Source organism: Artibeus jamaicensis, unplaced genomic scaffold (assembly GCF_021234435.1).
Source record: "Artibeus jamaicensis isolate MK-2021 breed Jamaican fruit bat unplaced genomic scaffold, CSHL_Jam_final contig_518, whole genome shotgun sequence".
Classification (NCBI taxonomy): Eukaryota; Metazoa; Chordata; class Mammalia; order Chiroptera; family Phyllostomidae; genus Artibeus; species Artibeus jamaicensis.
This window is the reverse complement of record NW_026521870.1, coordinates 1799844-1818313: the sequence shown is the minus strand read 5'-3', so window position 1 is coordinate 1818313 and position 18470 is coordinate 1799844. Positions and strand designations below refer to the sequence as shown.

At 38.5% G+C, this 18470-nt stretch overlaps 1 protein-coding gene across 1 annotated transcript in view; it reads right to left on the bottom strand.

The window, feature by feature from the left end:
• The window catches only part of FBXL13 (F-box and leucine rich repeat protein 13), a 284235-nt gene that overhangs the window by 83771 nt on the left and 181994 nt on the right, over window positions 1-18470 (bottom strand). The window contains exons 13-16 of the mRNA XM_053668913.1: window positions 7727-7825; window positions 7079-7196; window positions 6824-6986; window positions 668-787 (exon numbers count right to left, since the gene is read on the bottom strand). Coding sequence (XP_053524888.1) covers window positions 668-787; window positions 6824-6986; window positions 7079-7196; window positions 7727-7825 — 500 coding nt within the window. The remainder of the gene's footprint in view (window positions 1-667; window positions 788-6823; window positions 6987-7078; window positions 7197-7726; window positions 7826-18470) is intronic.

Genomic DNA, 18470 nt, shown 5'->3' with positions numbered 1-18470 from the left:
CTCACTTATCCGTTATGAGTTTGCTACAGGAATCGGACTTGACCTTTGGTCTACACAAGGCCTTTGACAAGTAAGAAGAATCAAGAACAATCCCAGCAGCTAGAACACCCCTTAGGAAATGCTGAGTAAAGGTTTACATAGAGATAATATCCTTGAAAAGTATAGGGAAGTCACTCATGCTTAGACATTCACAACTTTATGAATGACTCCATTAAAAATTTTCTCTGCCCTAACTAGTGTGGCTCAGCTGGTTGGACATTGTGCCACAAAATGAAAGGTCACCGTGTCAATCCCCAGTCAGGGCACATGCCTGGGGTGTGGGTTCAATCCTCTGTCAGGGCACCTCCAAGAGGCAACTGAGTGATGTTTCTCTCTCACATTGATGTTTCTCTCTCTCTTCCTCCCTCCCTACCTCCCTATCCAAAAATAACTAAAAAATTTTAAAAACTTTCTCTAAGGTGAAGTTAATAAGAAACATTTCATATATAATCAACAGATTAGCTTAATCTCTGACTCCAATGTCTTTTTTAATTTCACTGAGTATTGGGCCATCTTCTGGGATTCTTGACATTTTCCAAATGGCTTTGAAGTTCTATCTCTGATCTCTCCTACTAGCAAGTATACAACTACTAATGATATGATGTAAAATATTATAGTTTCTTCATACCACTCTGGTAGTTTCACAATAGAGGCATCGCCCAACTGGATACAGTTACTTAAATTTAGCTCTCTTATCCTTGTTCTCACAGGACCATCAAGAAAGTACTGTAGTCCCATGTCACCAATTCTGTAGGAAAGAGCGAAAAAAGCTTTACACATGATTTGATATGTAAATATATAGAATACTATTTAAATAGTATTTACTACATCCATAGATTCCAAAGAAGGAAGATAAAATCTTTATAGTGGTATTTCATTAACATTTTAAATTCAAATTTGATCATATGGCTTTTAGTTTAATAAAAGAAAGTATTGGGTTGGCCAAAAAGTTCATTTGGGTTTTCTGTAAGATGGCTCACTCTAATAGTGTTTAGTTATGTTCAACTTCATTTCAAACAATTTTGTGAGATTGTTTTGTGACAGCTGTCTTATTAGCATGTATTTAAAAAATAACATCAAAATTGGTGAATTTTTGTGGAAAAAATAAACAGACTTTTTGGCCAGTCCAATATAATTGATAGTCATGGGAAATTTTTAAATTAAAATGTTATTCTTGTTCATTTGTTCACTTAAGTGACATAATTATCATAATTATTAAGAAGACAGATGCCTGGGTGCTGTGGCTAAGTGGATCAAGTGCCAGCGTGCAAACCAAAGGGTCACCTATTTGATTCTCAGTCTGGACACATGCCTGGGTTGAGGGCCAGGTACCCAGTAGGGGACACTCAAGAGGCAAACGCGCATTGACGTTTCTCTCCTTCTCTCCCTCCCTTCCTTCCCCTCTATAAAAATAAATGGTCCTTAGGATTTTTTTTCTCTTGAGTTAAAATGTGATCAAGTTAAGCAGTCCATGATGGAATCTCCTGCAAAAGAAAAAGATAAATTTAGGAGACTAGTAGTCACACTGCTGCCAGAATCTTAAAGCAATTTCCACTAAATACAAGGTCAATTTAGTTCAACTAGAAGCCCAATAAGTGACCTACAGATCCTTTCCCTCTAAAGTAGAGAAAACCTGGAAGAAGACCTTGATCTCAGTGCTTCACACTCTCTCCCTAATCAGAGTTACCTGTGTTTGGTGCCATTCCCCAATTGTATATCCTGCTTTATAAATGGTTGAAGGTCTCTTTGGCCCACAAGTTCCTTGTTGTCTACTGGGATCTTTATTTTTAATTCAATTTGGAGACCACCAATTCCTTCTAAAAAAGCATTTCAGGAAATAAAGCAGAATTGGAGATGGCAGATTGCATTCTAAGTAAGATGGCTTTCCCATATAACCTTCTACAGGTGGGTGTATAAATGAGAAGAGCCTCAGGAGCAATACGTACTGATTGCTGACATCTTTCATTCATTTGATCAGATTTTCAGAGAACTTAGCAGTATGTACAAACAGAAGATGATCCTGATTCAGTTGAATGGATCATAGTAAGTAGATGCCTGCTGTGCTGGTCTACTTAATTTTATCTGTAATATGAGAAAGGAACAGCACCAGCCCCTGGGAAAGCAGTAAAGCACCTGTGTCTGGGGGAATGAGAAGGACACAGGAAGGATGAGAGTCCACATGCAATTGATCAACTTATGTATTGGAAAACACCAGAGCTGAGGTATTCATAGAGAGGTATTTTCGCTAACAAGAAAACAAAATACAGAATGGAATTTGTAAGAGTTGAGAAAGTATACCTCTGAAAATGGTTTTAAAAAGAAAATGCAAAAATATTAGAACATATTGAGACACAATCCTCTACCACTTCTCAGAAAAGCCAGCTGTTCCCATTCCCAAACCTCATCTGTCATCTATACAATGGGATTGGAGTGAGGAGACAAAGGATTATGGCAATCATGTGATTACAGGTTAAAAAAATAAATAAATGCTGAAGATCATTAAAGTTACAACCTTGAATTTCCAGTCAAGATAGTGGCATAGACAGACCTGGCTTGCCAGTTTGTACAACCACATCTAAATTATGACTAAAATATAGAACAATCATCATGCAAAGCCATCAGAAATTGAGTTGAATGGAAGTCTGACAACTACAGAATTAAAGAAACCATATTTATTGAGACTGGAAGGAGGGGTACAGACATGGAATGGGCTGGTCAGTCACCAACCCATGGTGGGTAAAAATTCGGGAGGGATATATTGGGAGCAGGGAGTCTCAGCATCACACCAGACCCTTCAGCCCAGGAAGATGAAGTCCCCACAACTTCTGGCTGGAAAAACCAGTGGGGATTCAGTCAGTGGAAGAAACTTCTGGATCCCCAAGCAGTTCCTTCTGAAGAACCCACACATGGACTCATCTACTCAGATTCACTCCCTCTGAGCTCCAGCACCAGGTAGCAAGTAGAAAGGTACACAGAGTAAAGCTGAAGCATCTGGCATCAAGGTGAGCAGAGGCCATTGTCCCTTTTTTAAACTGTCCTCCACAGAACTGGCAAGCTGGTGCCATAACTGAGACTCATCAACCTGGGTAACACTGTTTGACCCACCTTGGAGAACCCCACATACTCCGCCCCACCCAACTTCCAGGCCCACCCAAGCTACTTTTCCATATGAATGGTGGGTCTTGGCTCAGGCTTCATATCTTCCTAAATCCTATTGAACAAGCAACAGCTGGCCTCAGTGAGCCATAGGCCCAGCACTAGCAGCAGCCAGCCTAGAGTCATAGCTTGGCTTTACCTAGGAATCTCCAAGCTCAGCACAAATAGCTGCAGTCTCAGATTGCTTTATAGGTCAGGCATGGTGGCCCTGGGCAAAACACTGGAGGGGACTGACCTTGGCCTGCATTACCTGGGAAACCCCAGGGCCAGAGCACCTAGTGGACAGCTACAGACCATGTGGGAGAACCAGTACCCTGCCCCCACACAGCTTATCCTTCACAGGGGGCAGAGGTTGGTAGTAAGTGGTCATAGCCAACCCTTGCAACTGACTGGCCTGTATAAATCCCTTCCATTGATCTGCCAACAGCAACCAAGGCTCAACTACAAGAGGAGGGTGTACTCAGCCCACACAAAGGTCATACCTCAAGTACCTAGTTGGGTGATAGGGGAGGCTCTGACACTAAACTTATAGGACATCTACTATATTAGTCCATAATCAAGATATAGTCAAAGAAGATCTACCTAACTCATAGAAACAAACACAGGGAAGCTGAAAAAATGAGGAGACAAAGAAACATGGCCCAAATGAAAGGACAGATCAAAACTCCAGAAAAAGAGCTAGATGAAGTAGAGAAAAGCAATTTATCAGATGCAGAGTTTAAAAACACTGGTTATAAGAATTCTCAAGGAAATTAGTGAGAACTTCAGCAGCATAAAAAAGATCCAGTCAGAAACAAATGATACACTAACTGAAATATAAAACAATTTACAAGGAAACAACAGTAGAGTGGATGAAGCAAGATTCAAATCAATGATATGGCACATAATGAAGCAAAAGAAGCAACCATTCAGAGCAATAAGAATAAAAAAGAATACAAAAAAGGATAGTATAAGCAGCCTCTAGGACAGCGTTAAGAGGTCCAACATTTACATAGAGGTGCCAGAAGGAGAAGAGAAAAAGCAAGAAATTGGAAGGCTATTTGAAAAAAATAATTAAAGGAAAGTTCCCTAATTTGGTAAAGGGAATAGACATGCAAGTCCAGGAAGCATAGAGAGTCCCAAACAAGATGGAGGCAAAGAGGCCCACTGCAAGACACATCAGAATTAAAATGCTAAAGGTTAAAGATAGAGAAAATCTTAAAAGGAAGAGGAAAGAAGTTAGTTACCTATAAGAGAATTCTCATAAGACCGTCAGCTGATTTCTCAAAAGAAACTTTGCAGGCCAGAAGGGATTGGCAAGACATATTCTAAGTCATGAAAAGCAGGGACCTGCAGCCAAGATTGTTCTACCCAGCAAAGATGTCATTTAAAGTAGAAGGGCAGAAAAAGAGCTTCCAAGACACGAAAAAACTAAAGGAGTTCATCATTACCAAACCATTATTATATGAAATGTGAAAAGGACTTATTTAAGAAAAAGAAGGTCAAAACTATGAACAATAAAATGGCAAAAATATAAATCAACTCTTCAATCTAAAAAACAAACTAAGCAAACACAGAAGAACAGACAGAATCACGGATACTGAGAGCATTTTGATGGTTGCCAGATAGAAGGGGGTTGTGGGTGAATGGGTGAAGAGGTGAGGGGATTAACAAGAATAAATAGGTAATTACAGGATAGCCATGGGGATGGAAAGTACAGCATAGAAAATGGAGTAGCCAAAGAACTTATACACATGACCCATGAACATGACCACTGAGGGGATTGCCTGGGGGAGTGGAGGGTGCTATTTGTAAGGGGAGTGGGGAAAAAAAATCAGGACAACTGTAATAGCATAATCAATAAAACATCATTAAAAATATGTTAGAACATATTGAACTATGTGAAGGAGGAATCAGAATTAATAAAGGATGACCTGGCTGAAATAAAAATAAAGATTGTCTGAGATGCATTTTGAAATGAAAAGATGACCATCTGAGATAAGAACAGAAAACAAGGAAATTAAAAATTCAGTAACAATAACTGAATTTAAGGCATCAAAGTGAAAATTGACCTTTTGAAAATTAAATTAGTAAGTAAAAAGCATATTTTACAAGCTCCTTTGGAATGCAGAAGATTAAATAATTAAAAATAAATGAGAGAAACAGAAAATAGAGAATTTAGGGTTCAATTTTTACAGAAGATTCTTGAGAAGGAGACAAAAATAAAAATGAAGTAATATTTGGAGATATATAAAAGCCTCTTAAATAGCAAAACATAACAATTAAAATAAAATAAAATAAAATAAAATAAAATAAAATAAAGGAAATAAATAAATAGCAAAACATGTAAGAAGTACAAATTGGTAGTTACCACATAGTCACGGGGATATAGTAAAAAATATTGTAATAACTATGGCTGGTGCCAGTGGTGCTAGGGTAACCTGACCAGTGCCCTGAAATAGAGTGGGAGCAGAGGAAAGGGGCCAAGGGAAGGAACCACGGGAGGCAGGGGCAGCATTATATTGGCCTGGTAACCAAGCTAGCCATGGTGCCTGAGGATAAATTACCCCATGCCCAAGCAAAGATGCAGCACTGGAAGAAGTCATTGTGCTGAGCATGTGGAAAGCTAGTGAGGTGATTGGCTAATGGAAAAGGCTTCTTACTCCCTTCTCCCCCAGTGCGAGTGGGACCAGAGAACATAGCTGCATTGACTGTAGAGGTCAACATGGCAGCAGGAGGAGGTGCTATCCTGTCAATCTAGCCTGGGAGAAGGACAGGATTGGTTGGAGGTGCCAAACCCGTCAAGAGCATGCAGAAGTTTGGGATGGGAGATTTAAACCAAGGGGAGGGAGAAATATGCTATCTTACTCTTGGATCCAGCTAGCAGATGTCCGAGCCAGAGCATGTGAGCGATCTGGCTGGTCCTGGAAGCTGTGTGGTGAACAGAAGCTCAAACAACACACACAGACTCCAGGAGAAAGCCCAAAGCCAGACAGCCACCCACTCAGCAGCCTTGGCCTCCAAAGGACAGATGAAGATGGAATTCCGAATATTGTTTTGGACTTTGGTCCTTTGTTTTGTTTGTGTTTTGGGGAAGAAATGTGTCTGGAGACAGGTAGTCCTCCAAACTCCCAAATCGCGCAATATTTTAAAAAAGACTTTTTTCCTTCCCCACCAACATCTGTCTCCAAAATTTGCCTATGGGTAATGGTGGGGAGCCATACCCCACTTTTGTTTGGTAACACCAGGTGGGTACTGGAAATACCAGTGGCAACATTTTGTAAAGTATGACTGTCTAACCACTATACTGTATACCTGAAACTAATACAAAATATTAAAATAATAATGTAAACTGTGATTAGGAAAGATAGCCCATAAGTGTTTCTGTAAATTCATTTAATCTTAGGAGAGCCTGTGATTCCACATATCCTGAGCTTTCCCTGAGGATGTGCCTGCACCCTCACACACGCAGTCTGGCTTGGGTGCCCCTCCTTCCCATTCATGCCTACCTCCCAGCACTCTACACCTACCTCCACTCGGACTCCTGATTTGCATATTTACTCTACTACCACCAATGGGCTCCTTAAGGAGGCCTGGCACACTCCAGATTTTCGGTGTTTCTTGAATATTTGATTGAATGACTCATTACCTTACACAATTTGCCAAATTCAACACCCTGAGTCGTTTCAAAGATGAGAGCGACTTGAGGCTACCATCTGTTATTCTCTTGCAATCCACCATGTAAATGTGGCTAATGTTGGGATAATGCTTGCCTATAGATTTGAAGCATGCATCAGTAATTCTTTTATTTCCTGTTCAAAAAACAGAAGAAAGGACGAGCACTGTATTTAAATTGCCACAAGAGTAAAAGTTAATGCTGAACCACATATTTAATATCACAGACCTTCAAACTGGATCTTTTTGAGGTTACAAGTAGAAAGAGCTTTGAAAGCACAATCGGAGATATGTGGTGCACCAATGAAAACCACTGATGTAATGTGAGGACATTTCTCAACTAAAGCCTTTAGAAGAAAAAAGATGATTAAATTAACTGAAGTACAAGCTTAGCAAAGTAATAAGGCCATTTTTTTCTCTCAGTAGTTTCAGAAACAGATATATTAACTATCAAATTTTCCTTTTTCAAAAAAACCAATTTTTTCCATTATATTTTAGTATACTTATATTAAAATAATACAGAGGAATCAGAATTAAATCATGTTATGAAAGCATGGAAAAATATGAGAAAATAGAATGCTGAAAATATCACTACATTTAGAAGCTTCACATGCAGAACTAAACTTAAAAATTATGCTTAGGTTAAAATATCACTGAAACAAAAATATCCTAACTAAATTTTGTGAAACAAAATTTCTTAGAGTATTTAAGAATTCAAATGTTCAAATGGGTGTATATGCATAAATTTTAATGATTTTCTCAATATAAAAAAACAACTGATATGAAAAGCCCACCTGTATTTTTTAGTAATCTAAGCCACTCAAAAACATGCCCATCTAATGGAACTGAGAAGAAAATGTACTTTCCAACTACTTACTTTTACACAGTTATCCGTCAGAGTTGGCATGTCATTGATGGTCAGATGCATAATCCTAGAGCAGCTGTCTGCAATGTTCCTGAAGCCTTGGACTGAAATCTGAATTGTGCAGAGCAGGTGAAAATAATGAGAGAACCCATTAGCATGAAATCTAATAAAACCCTCTGGTAGTAATAACCAAAGGTATGTCATGATTTTACTACTAATTTATAAAATCTAAACCATAAAATATAGCAGACATAAAGGTAAAGAATCTAGTCTTGATTGTTAAATGATCACCACAATAAGTCTAGTTAACATATTAATTATTTGAGGTAAAATTTATGTGATGTAAAATTAATCACTTAGATAAGCTATTTAACCATTAATAATTTTGTGCAACCACAATCTCTATCTAGTTCCAAAACATGTTATTTCCCTAAGACAACAAATTTCAACCTTTTTCATCTCGTGGCACACATACAGTAAGTACGAAATTTCTGTGGCACACCAAAAAATATTATATTTATGTTGATCTGACAAAAATAGGTATAATTTTGATTCATTCACAGTGGAAGGCTATTGTGTTGCCTATTGTCATTTTTTTATTTGACAGTGTAAGGGGAAAGAGGTCAGTGCCACTAACTAAATAGTCAAATATTGCATGTTTTAAAAGTTCCTGCAGCACACCAGTTGAGAACCACCACCCTAAAAGGAAATCCTATACCTATTAAGCAGTTGCTTCCCATTCTTGCCTTCTCCCAGTCCCATAGGTAAATCACTAACCTGTGCTCTGTCTCTATGGATTTTCTGATTCTAAATATTTTCTATAAGTGAAATTATATAATATGGGGCCTTTTGTGTCTAGTTTCTTTCACTTTGCATAATATTTCTGAGGTTCCTCCATTATGTAGCAGGTATCAATCAGCACCTTATTTGTTTTTATTGTGAAATAATGTATTCTATTGTATGGATATACCATTGTTCATTTATCCATTCATCTGTTGATGAATATGTGGGTTGTTTTCATCTTTTGCACATTTTCAATAGTGCTCTTATTACTATGCATGCATATCTATTTGAGTACCACTTTTTAATTTTTTTGGATACAGATCTAGGAGTGGAATCACTGGGTCCTATGGTAATTCTATGTTTAACTTTTTAAAGAACCATTAAAATGGTTTCTACAGTAGCTGCACCTTTTACACACCCATTGGCATCTATGGGGGTTCCAATTTCTCTACATCTTTGCCAACACTTACTTTCCATTTGTCCATATTTTTCTTTCTTTTTAAAATTTCCCAGTGGGTTGAAGTAATACTTCATGGTGACTTTGATTTGCATCTCCCTAATTACTGATGATATTGAGCATTTTTCATGTGCTTGTTGGTCATTTGTATATCTTCTCTGGGGGAATGTCTATTCAAGTCATTTGCCTACTTGAAATTGGATTATTTGCATTTTGGTTGAGTTGTAAGAATTCTTTATATATTTTATATACTAGACCCTTAGACTTATAACTTGCAAATTTTTTCCTCATTGTTTAGCTTGGCTTTTTAAATAATATCCTTGGATATACAAATTTTTAATTTTGATGAAGTCCAATTTACCTATTTTTGTTGTTGATATTTTTCATGCTTTCAGTATTCTAGCTACAAATATATTGCCAAATCCAAGGTCATGAAGATTTACCTCCCCAAGTGTTTTCTTCTAAGTTTTATCATTTTAGCTCTTACATTTAGGTCATTGGTCCATTTTGAGTTAATTTTTGCATATGGTGTAAGGTAAGGGTCTAACATCATTACTATTCTTCTTCTTATTATTATTATGTTATATGAAGATATCCAGTTACCCAGCACCAATTGTTGAAGAGATTCTTTTCCCCATTGAATGGTCCTGGGACTTGTCAAAAATCAATTGGCCATAAAAGTATAGGTTTATTTCTGGACTCTCAGTTCTATTTCATTGATGTACATGTCTATTCTTATGTCAGTGCCACACTCTTTTGATTGTTGCAGATTTGTAGTATTGATTTCCTTCTTTCAACCATCATTACCCATTTTAATGGAAGCAGCAGTGGTGGAGAGTGTTCAAAATAATGACTGGTCAAAAGATCAAATGCATTTGCCTATGATGAATTACCTTAAAATAAGTTGTTATTTAGGCTCCATTTCCTATGACAAATGAGCATGGATGGGAAATGAGAGATGATGCTCAGATTTAGCAACAGGAAACTGAGACTCCACCCAGGAACAGGCAGCAGAGGAAACAGCCTGAAGAGTCACCTTCACAGTAGCTTGAAGGGAGAAAAGGAACGGCAGCCACGAAGAGCCTCTTGGGAGCCTCTTGGAGACTTCACATGTACCATTGCTCACTAAAGATGAATGGACCTTGGAAGGTTAATGGATAACAGAGGAAAGAAGGTGAAGGGTCGTCAAGGAACAAGTATAAAGGATCCATGGACAAAGCCAATGGAGGGGAAAGACTGAGTGTGGGAGGTGCAGGTGGAGAGGGCAGGGGAGAGTGGTGAGGAGAAAATGGGGACAACTGAATGACAATTTTAAAAAAATAAAAGAAATGCAGAATCTTGAGCCACCATACACAGACACAGAGGCTGCACTTGAATAAGGTTCCCAGGTGATTTACATGCAGGTTACAGTTTGAGAAGTGTTAATGTAGAGGAAATGAGTGAGCAAAAGAATGGTGGTAAGTGTATTAGTGAATCAGTTAGGCTTCTACAGAAAAACACAGAACCAATAAGATACATTTTAAGGAATCAGTTTATGTGACTGTGGAGGCTGGAAAGTCCATAAACTGTACAGCAGATGACAGGCTGGAAATTCAGGGAAAAGTTGATGTTGCAGTTTTGAGTCAGAAATCTACAGGCTGGAACTCAGGCAGGGTTTTGGCATCATTCTGGAAGGAGAATTGCTTCTTCTTCAGGAAATCTTAGTCTTTGCTCTTAATGCCTTCAACTTATTAGATGAGGCCCATCCATGCTATGGAGGGTAGTCTGTTTTACTCAAAGTCTACTGACTTAAATGCTTATCACAAGTAAAAAAGCCCTTCATGATGACATCTGCACAGCTGTTTGAACAAGTGGGCGGCATAGCTGAGCCAAGTTGACACGTAAAATTAACCATCATAGTAGGAAATGCACCAACATGTTAACATCGATCCTCTCTTTAGTGTGGATAGTTTCTGTGTTTTTCAAACATTCTACAATAACCATGTAATAGAAAAGAACGACTTTTGGGAAAAGACAGCAAAAGGAAGCTCTTAGACTGTGTTGTATCATCTGCTATATAGACTTCTTGCAGGAAAATATTAAGTACAGGTTTGGGGGAGCTCTGCATTTAGCCTTTTTACTACTGTCCCTGATTCTTCACTGTAGACCTGTTGGACCTCCTACTTATAACAGCATCTTTTTACCTTTGTTTTAAGACCTTTGACAAAGGAGGCTGGCTCACCGAGCTCTTTACTGGCCCTTGGTATTGAGCCCTGCATGATTGCACACTGGCAACCTAGAGCTTTTAAACATGAGCCTAGTCACCTAAGACAAATGATCTAGATATTTCTTTCACAGTGACAGTACAGAAAAGGGTCCCTAGTGGGAGCATCTTGGCACTGGTCTAACTGGGTATAGTACAGAAAACAAGCACATCTCTGAGACATCGTGGATTCAGTTCCAGAGCACCACAATAAAGCAAATGTCACAATAAAGCAAGTCACACAATTTTTGGTTTCCTAGTGCATATAAAATGAACACATCTTAATTTAGAAATAATTCACTGCTAAAAAAATTTAAGCATCATCTGAATATTCAGCAAGGTGTAATCTTTTTGCTGGTGAAGGGTCTTGCCTCAGTGTTGATGGCTACTGACTAGTCAGGGTGGTAGTTGCCAAAGTTTGGGTTGGCTCTGGCAGTTTCTTAAAACAAGACAACAATAAAGTTTGCTTCATTGGTTGCCTCTTACTTTCATTAATGATTTCTCTTTAGCTGTAATGCTCTTGGTAGCATTTTACCCATAATAGAACTGCTTTCAAAACTGAAGTCAGTCCTCACAAACCTTGACACTGCTTTATCAACTAGGTTTATGTAATAGTCCAAATCCTCAGTTGTCATGTCAACGATCTCCACAGAATCTTCACCAGGAGTAGATTCCACCTCAAGAAACCACTTTCTTTGCTTACCTAGAAGAAGCAACTCCTTATCTGTTACAGTTTTATCATGAGACTGCAGCAATTCAGTCATATCTTGAGGCTCCATGTCTATTTCCACCACAGCTGCTGTTACTTTTTACCCTGATGTCTTTACCCATCAGAGTCATCCATAAGGGTTGGAGTCAGCTTCTCCCAAACTCCAGTTGATATTCTGACCTCTTCCCATGAATCATGAATGTTCTCAATCACATCTAGAATAGTGAATCCTTTTTAGAAAGTTTTAAACTTACTTTGCCCAGATACAACAGAGAAATCACCACCATCTATGACAGCTATAGCCTTTAAAAATGTATTTATTAAATAATAAAACTTAGAAGTCAAAATTACTCCTTGATCTCTGAGCTTCAGAATGGATGCTGTGTTAACAAGTGTGAAAACAACATTAATCTTGTTGTTTCACTCTATTAGAGCTCTTCGGTGATCAGGTGCATTGTGAATAAGTGGTAATATTTTTAAAAGAATTTTTTTCTGTGTAGTAAGTCTCAGCAATGGGCCTAAAATATTCAGTAAACCTTGTTGTAAACAAATGTGCTGTTGCCCAGGCTTTGTTGTTTCATTTATAGAGCACAGAGAATTAATTTTGCATAATTCTTAAGGAACCCAAGATTTTTGGAATGGTAAACAAGCATTGGCTTCTTAAAATCACCAGCTGCATTAGCCCCTAACAACAGGGTCAGCCTGTCTTTTAAAGCTTTGAAGCCAGGCATTGTCTTCTCTTCTCGAGCTGTGGAAGTCTTAAATGGTATATTCCAACGTACGGCTGTCTGTCCATAATGAAAATCTTTTCTTTAGTGTAGCCACCTTCATTATCTTAGCTATATCTTCTGGATGACCTGCTGTAGCTTCTACATCAGCACTTACTGCTTTAGCTTGCACTTATATGTTATGGAAGCAGCTTCTTTCATTAAACCTCATGAACCAACCTCAGATAGCTTCAAACTTTTCTTTCACAGCTTCCTCACTTTTCTCAGCCTTCACAGAGTTGAAAAGAGTTAGGGCCTTGCTCTGGAACAGGTTTAAGGAATTGTTGTGGTTGGTTTGACCTATCCACACCACGAAAACTTTCTCCGTATCAGCAATAAGGCCATTTTGCTTTTTATTGTTCCTGTATTTACTGTAGTAGCACTTTCAATTTACTTTAAGAATTTTCCCTTTGCATTCAAAACTTGGCTGTTTGGTCCAAGAAGCCTAGCTTTCAGCCTGTCTCATCTTTTGATGTGCTTTCCTACTAAGTTTAATCATTTCTGGCTTTTGATAAAAAGTGACAGGCACATGACTCTCCCTTTCACTTGAAAACTTAGATGCCACTGGAGGGTTGTTAATTAGCCTAATTTAAATATTGCTGTGTTTCAAGATACAGGGGGAGCCCAGGAGAGAGAGAGAGAGAGAGACAGGGCAATGACCAGTCAGTGGAGCAGTCAGAACACATACATTTGTTAAGTTCACCATCCAGTACAGGTGTGATTCATGGTATGCTAATAATTGCAATAGTAACATCAAAGATCACTTATTATAGATAACCAAAACAAATACAATAATACTGAAAGTTTTGAAATATTGTGCTAATTACCAAAATATGACACAGAGAAATGAAGTGAGCAAATGCTGTTAGAGTAACAGAGCTGACATACTTGCTTGACACCAGGGCTTCTGTAAAACTTTAATCTGTAAAAAAAAAAAAAACCAACCAACCCCCCTTCCCAAATATCTGCTAAGTGCAATTTAAGTGAAGCACAACAAAATCAGATATGCCTCTACTAGTTTCTGAGAAGTATAATGAAATTCTATAACTCAGAGGCCTTAGCCCAATATCCATTTCAGAGCTTTAGTGAGTCTCCTCATCTCCCACTAGGGCATCTACAGAAATGTAGAAAAACACAAACTCTCACCACACTATCAGACACTGAAACTGACAGTTAACCCAATGCCAGAATGTGGGAATGGTATTCTTTACCTGAAAAGATTACAGAACTGGATTGAGAAAAACAACCAAGTCAGTGTGTGAGAGGAAGGCCCTCTCAACACACTAATAGCTGAGAGTGGAAACTGTGTCATCCTTTCTGGCAAGCCAATAGGCATCAAATGCTTTTAAAAATGTTTATACTCGGACTTCTGGTCAAGAGGAAAGTGTACATAGATATACTTTGCCTCCTCACACAACCAAAAGAAAAACAATAACAAATTTAAAAACAAAAAATAAACAGAACTGCCAGAAAATCCAGCTGTATGGAAGTCTGAAAACCAAAGAGTTAAGAAGAAACATTCATCCAGACTGGTAGGAGGGCTGGAGATGGGCAGCCATGGTGGAGAGGACTCATGGCAAGGCCAAGGCTAAAGGATTGGGGTGGGCGAGGTGGCAGCTGGAGGACCAAATGGTCCTGCATTTGCGTGCAGATTAACCAAGAAGAAATGGGGAGTGAGACAGACCATGCAACCCAGGGTTCCAGTGTGGGGAAATAAAGCCTTACTCTATGATTGTAAAAGACTGTGGGGTTGAGGCAGTGGGAGAAACTCCCAGCCTCACAGGAGAGTTTATTGAAGACTCACAGGGTCCTAGAACTTACACAAACCCTCCCACCCAGGAATCAGCACCAGAAGGGCCCAATTTGCTTGTGGGTAACAGGGAAAGTGACTGAAATCTAGCCAAGAGTTGAGCAAGCAGCACTGTTCCCTCTTACACCCTTTCCCCACATACAGCACCGCAATGCAATGACGTGGGTATTGCCCTGGCAATACCTAAGGCTCTGCCCTTTACAACATAACAAGTGTTCCAAGACAAAGAAATTTGGCCCAAATAAAAGAACAGATCAAAATTCCAAAAACAGAACTAAGTAGTGAAGAGATAGCCCATCTATCAGATGCAGAGTTCAAAACACTTGTAATCAGGATGCTCACAGAAATGGTTGAGTATGGTCACAAAATAGAGGAAAAAGTGAATGCTACACAAAGTGAAATAAAGGAAAATGTACAAGAAACCAACAGTAAAGGGAAGGAAACAGGGACTCAAATCAACACTTTGGAGCAGAAGGAAGGAAGAAAGAAATATTCGACCAGAACACAATGAAGAAAAAAGAATTCAAAGCAGCGAAGAGAGGCTCAGGAACCTCTGGGACAACTTTAAATGTTCCCATATCCAAATCATAGGGGTGCCAGAAAGAGAGGAGGAAGGGCAAAAAGTTGAAAACTTATTTGAACAAATAATGAAGGAGAACTCCCCCAATCTGGCAAAAGAAATAGACTTCCAGGAAGTCCAGGAAGCTCAGAGAGTCCCGAAAAAGGTTGGACCGAAGGAGGAACACACCAAGGCACATCATAATTACATTACCTTAGATTAAAATGAAGGAGAGAATTCTAGAAACAGCAAGAGATAAGGGGACAGTCACGTACAAGGGACTTCCCATCAGACTGTCAGCTGATTTCTCAAAAGAAACCTTACAGGCAAGAAGGGGCTGGAAAGAAGTATTCAAAGTCATGAAAGGCAAGGACCTACATGCAAGATTACTCTATCCAGCAAAACTATCATTTAGAACAAGAGGACAGACAGTGCCAATTCCCAGGTAAGGTCAAGATAAAGGAGTTCATCATCACCAAGCCCTTATTATATGAATTGTTAAAGGGACTTATCTAAGAAAAAAGATCATCAAAAATATGAACAGTAAAATGACAACTCACAACTATCAACAACTGAACCTAAAAAAAATAAAACAAACTAAACAAACAATAAAACAGGAACAGAATCACAGAAATGAAGATCACATGGAGTGCTATTAGTAGGGAGGTGGAGGGGGGAGAATGGGAAAACATACAGGGAATAAGAAGAATAAATGGTAAGTGCAAAATAGACAGGATGAGAGGTTAAGAACAGTATGGAGAAGCCAAAGAACTTACATGTCTGACCCATGAATAAAACTAAGATGGAGGAATGCTGGCGGGAAGGAGGTACAGGGAAGAAGGAAATAGACGGGAGAAAAAATGGAACAACTGTAATAGCATAATCAATAAAATATATTTAAAAATATAAAATAAATGCTTATACTCTTTCTTTAGGAGTTCCCCACTAGAAATTTATTATCATCATTACTAAAAGATATTGAATATTTTGTATCTGACAAGCATTGTTAGAAGGACTTTCCGCATCTCATTACATTCTCCCAATATAGTGTTTTCATAAGGAAATACATTTTATATACATAGTGTTTTTGTAGGATTTATTATAATAGGAGAATTGGATTTGCTAAGATTTCCATTAAAATTAATATTTCAAACTATATTTAGAGAGGTAAAAATACTTATAATATTATATAAAACTCAGTGTTTGATCCCTGGCCCAGTGGCTAACTTAATTGAAGCATCATCCCCTGAACCAAAAATTTGTGGGTTCAATTACTGGTAAAGGGACTTGTCTAGGACCGGGTTCAATCCCTAGTTGGGGCACATATGGGAAGCAACCAATCAATGTTTTTCTCTCACATCAATGTTTCCCTCTCACTCTCAAATAAGTAAACATATCCTTAGGTCAAGATTTTTTAAAATTCAGGATTTGAAATTGATTGTAGATATTATCTTAACTTGTTTTAAAAAATGTGTGTCATATGGAAAGAAAACTAGAAAGACATTTCAAAAATTTTAGTATATTTTTCTTTCTTTCTTTCTTTCTTTTTTATTGTTAAGTACAGTTCTCTCTAAATGCCCCCACCACTCCCCGCCCCACTCATCCCCACCTTCCACACTACCTGTCCTATCTCCCCCCACCATTAGCTTCGTCCCTGTGTCCTTTATACATGTTCCTTGATGAGTCTTCCCCTTCTTTCCCTTGTTTTCTGCCTCTTCCCTCTCCTCTGGTTACTGTCAGTTTGTCCTTTATTTCAATGTTTCTGCTTATATTTTGCTTGCTTGTTTGTTTTGTTGATTAGGTGTCACTTATAGGTGAGATCATATTTAGTATTTAGGGTGGTATTTGTCTTTCAATGCCTGGCTTATTTCACTTAGCATAATGCACTTCAGTTCCATCCATGCTGTCATGAAGGAAAGGAGCTCCTTCTTTCTTTCTGCTGCATAGCATTCTGTTGTGTAAATGTATCATAGTTTTAACAGAAATCAGGGAAAAAAATCCCATCTGCTATACCAAGAAAAATAAAGTGCCTAGGAATGAACCTAACCAAGGAAGTAAAAACCTGTACTCAGAAAACTGTATGGCATTTCAAAATACTGCTTGTTATCTTTGGATGCTAGAATTATGGATCCTTTTTATTTTTTCATATAATTTCTGTTTTTTTATTTTGTTTAATAAACATGTATTCTTTTGTCATCAGAAAAAAAAGTAATTTAAAAAAAGGAAAGAAGAAGGAAATTCAGTTGTCCTCACATAGTAGGCTTCCAGTCACATCCTTGGAGCCGTCTAATGAATGCTAGAAAGGGGCACCTCTAAGTAATTCTGCTCTAAAACATGGTCCATTTAGTTTAATGAAAAGCCAAGCCACTGGGTGATTATTGGCCAAAATGTAACCTGTCTCCTGCTAGATGATTACAAAGACTTTCTGGTAAAGTTCAGGAAAATATTTGTGGAATCCCTCTTTCCCTCACTCCTTGGTCATAGACTGGAAGAAAAAGTTGCTGATCAGAAGACCCAGAATATTCTATGAGAGTCCCGGATGAGCTCAATGAGACCAGGATTGTTTATAATAACTGCCATTTAAGTAATACTTACTGTGTGCCAGGTACTCTTTTAGGCAATTTTCATGTACTGGTCTATATTTTTCTCAGAACCACCTATTAGGTAGATATATTATTGTCTCTATATTTATAGATGAGAAAAATGAGTACCAGATCAGTTAATTAACATGTCCAAGGTCATTCTGCTCATAAATAGTGAAGCCAAAATATGAATCCTGACAGTTTGGTTCCAGAGTATGTACTCTTAATCACCAAACTATACTGCCTCTTCCAAAGATCAGCTTGCATTAATTAAGAAGAAAAAGACTGGGACTTTCCATCGAGATGGTGGCATAAGTAAACACGGCTTGTCTCTTTGCACAACCACATCAACATTACAATGAAAATATAGAACAACCATTACTCAGAACCATCAGCAATCAAGTTGAATGAAAGTTTGACAACTATGGAATTAAAGAGACCACATCCACCCAGAATGGAATGAGGGGAGGAGATATGGAACAGGCTGGTGCTACACCCACATATGGTGAACAAAAATTAGGAAGGTACATCTCAGGAGTGAGGAGTCCCACCCCCACATGAGGCCACCCAGTCCAGGATTCCAGTACCAGGAAAATAAGTCCCCATAACTTCTAGCTACAAAACCCAGCAGAATTGAGTCAGTGGAAGAAACTTCTGGAGTCCCAAGCAGTTCCCCTTAAAGAACGCACACGGACTTACTCAGACATTCCCTCTGAGCTCCAGCACAAGGGTAGCAGCTTGAAAGGCATGAGTGGCATAGAGGGAGGAACTGAAGTGCCTGGCATCAAGATGGGAGCTGGGGGACAGATTTCTCCCAGACAGAAAGACAGGCAAAGGTCATTGTGCC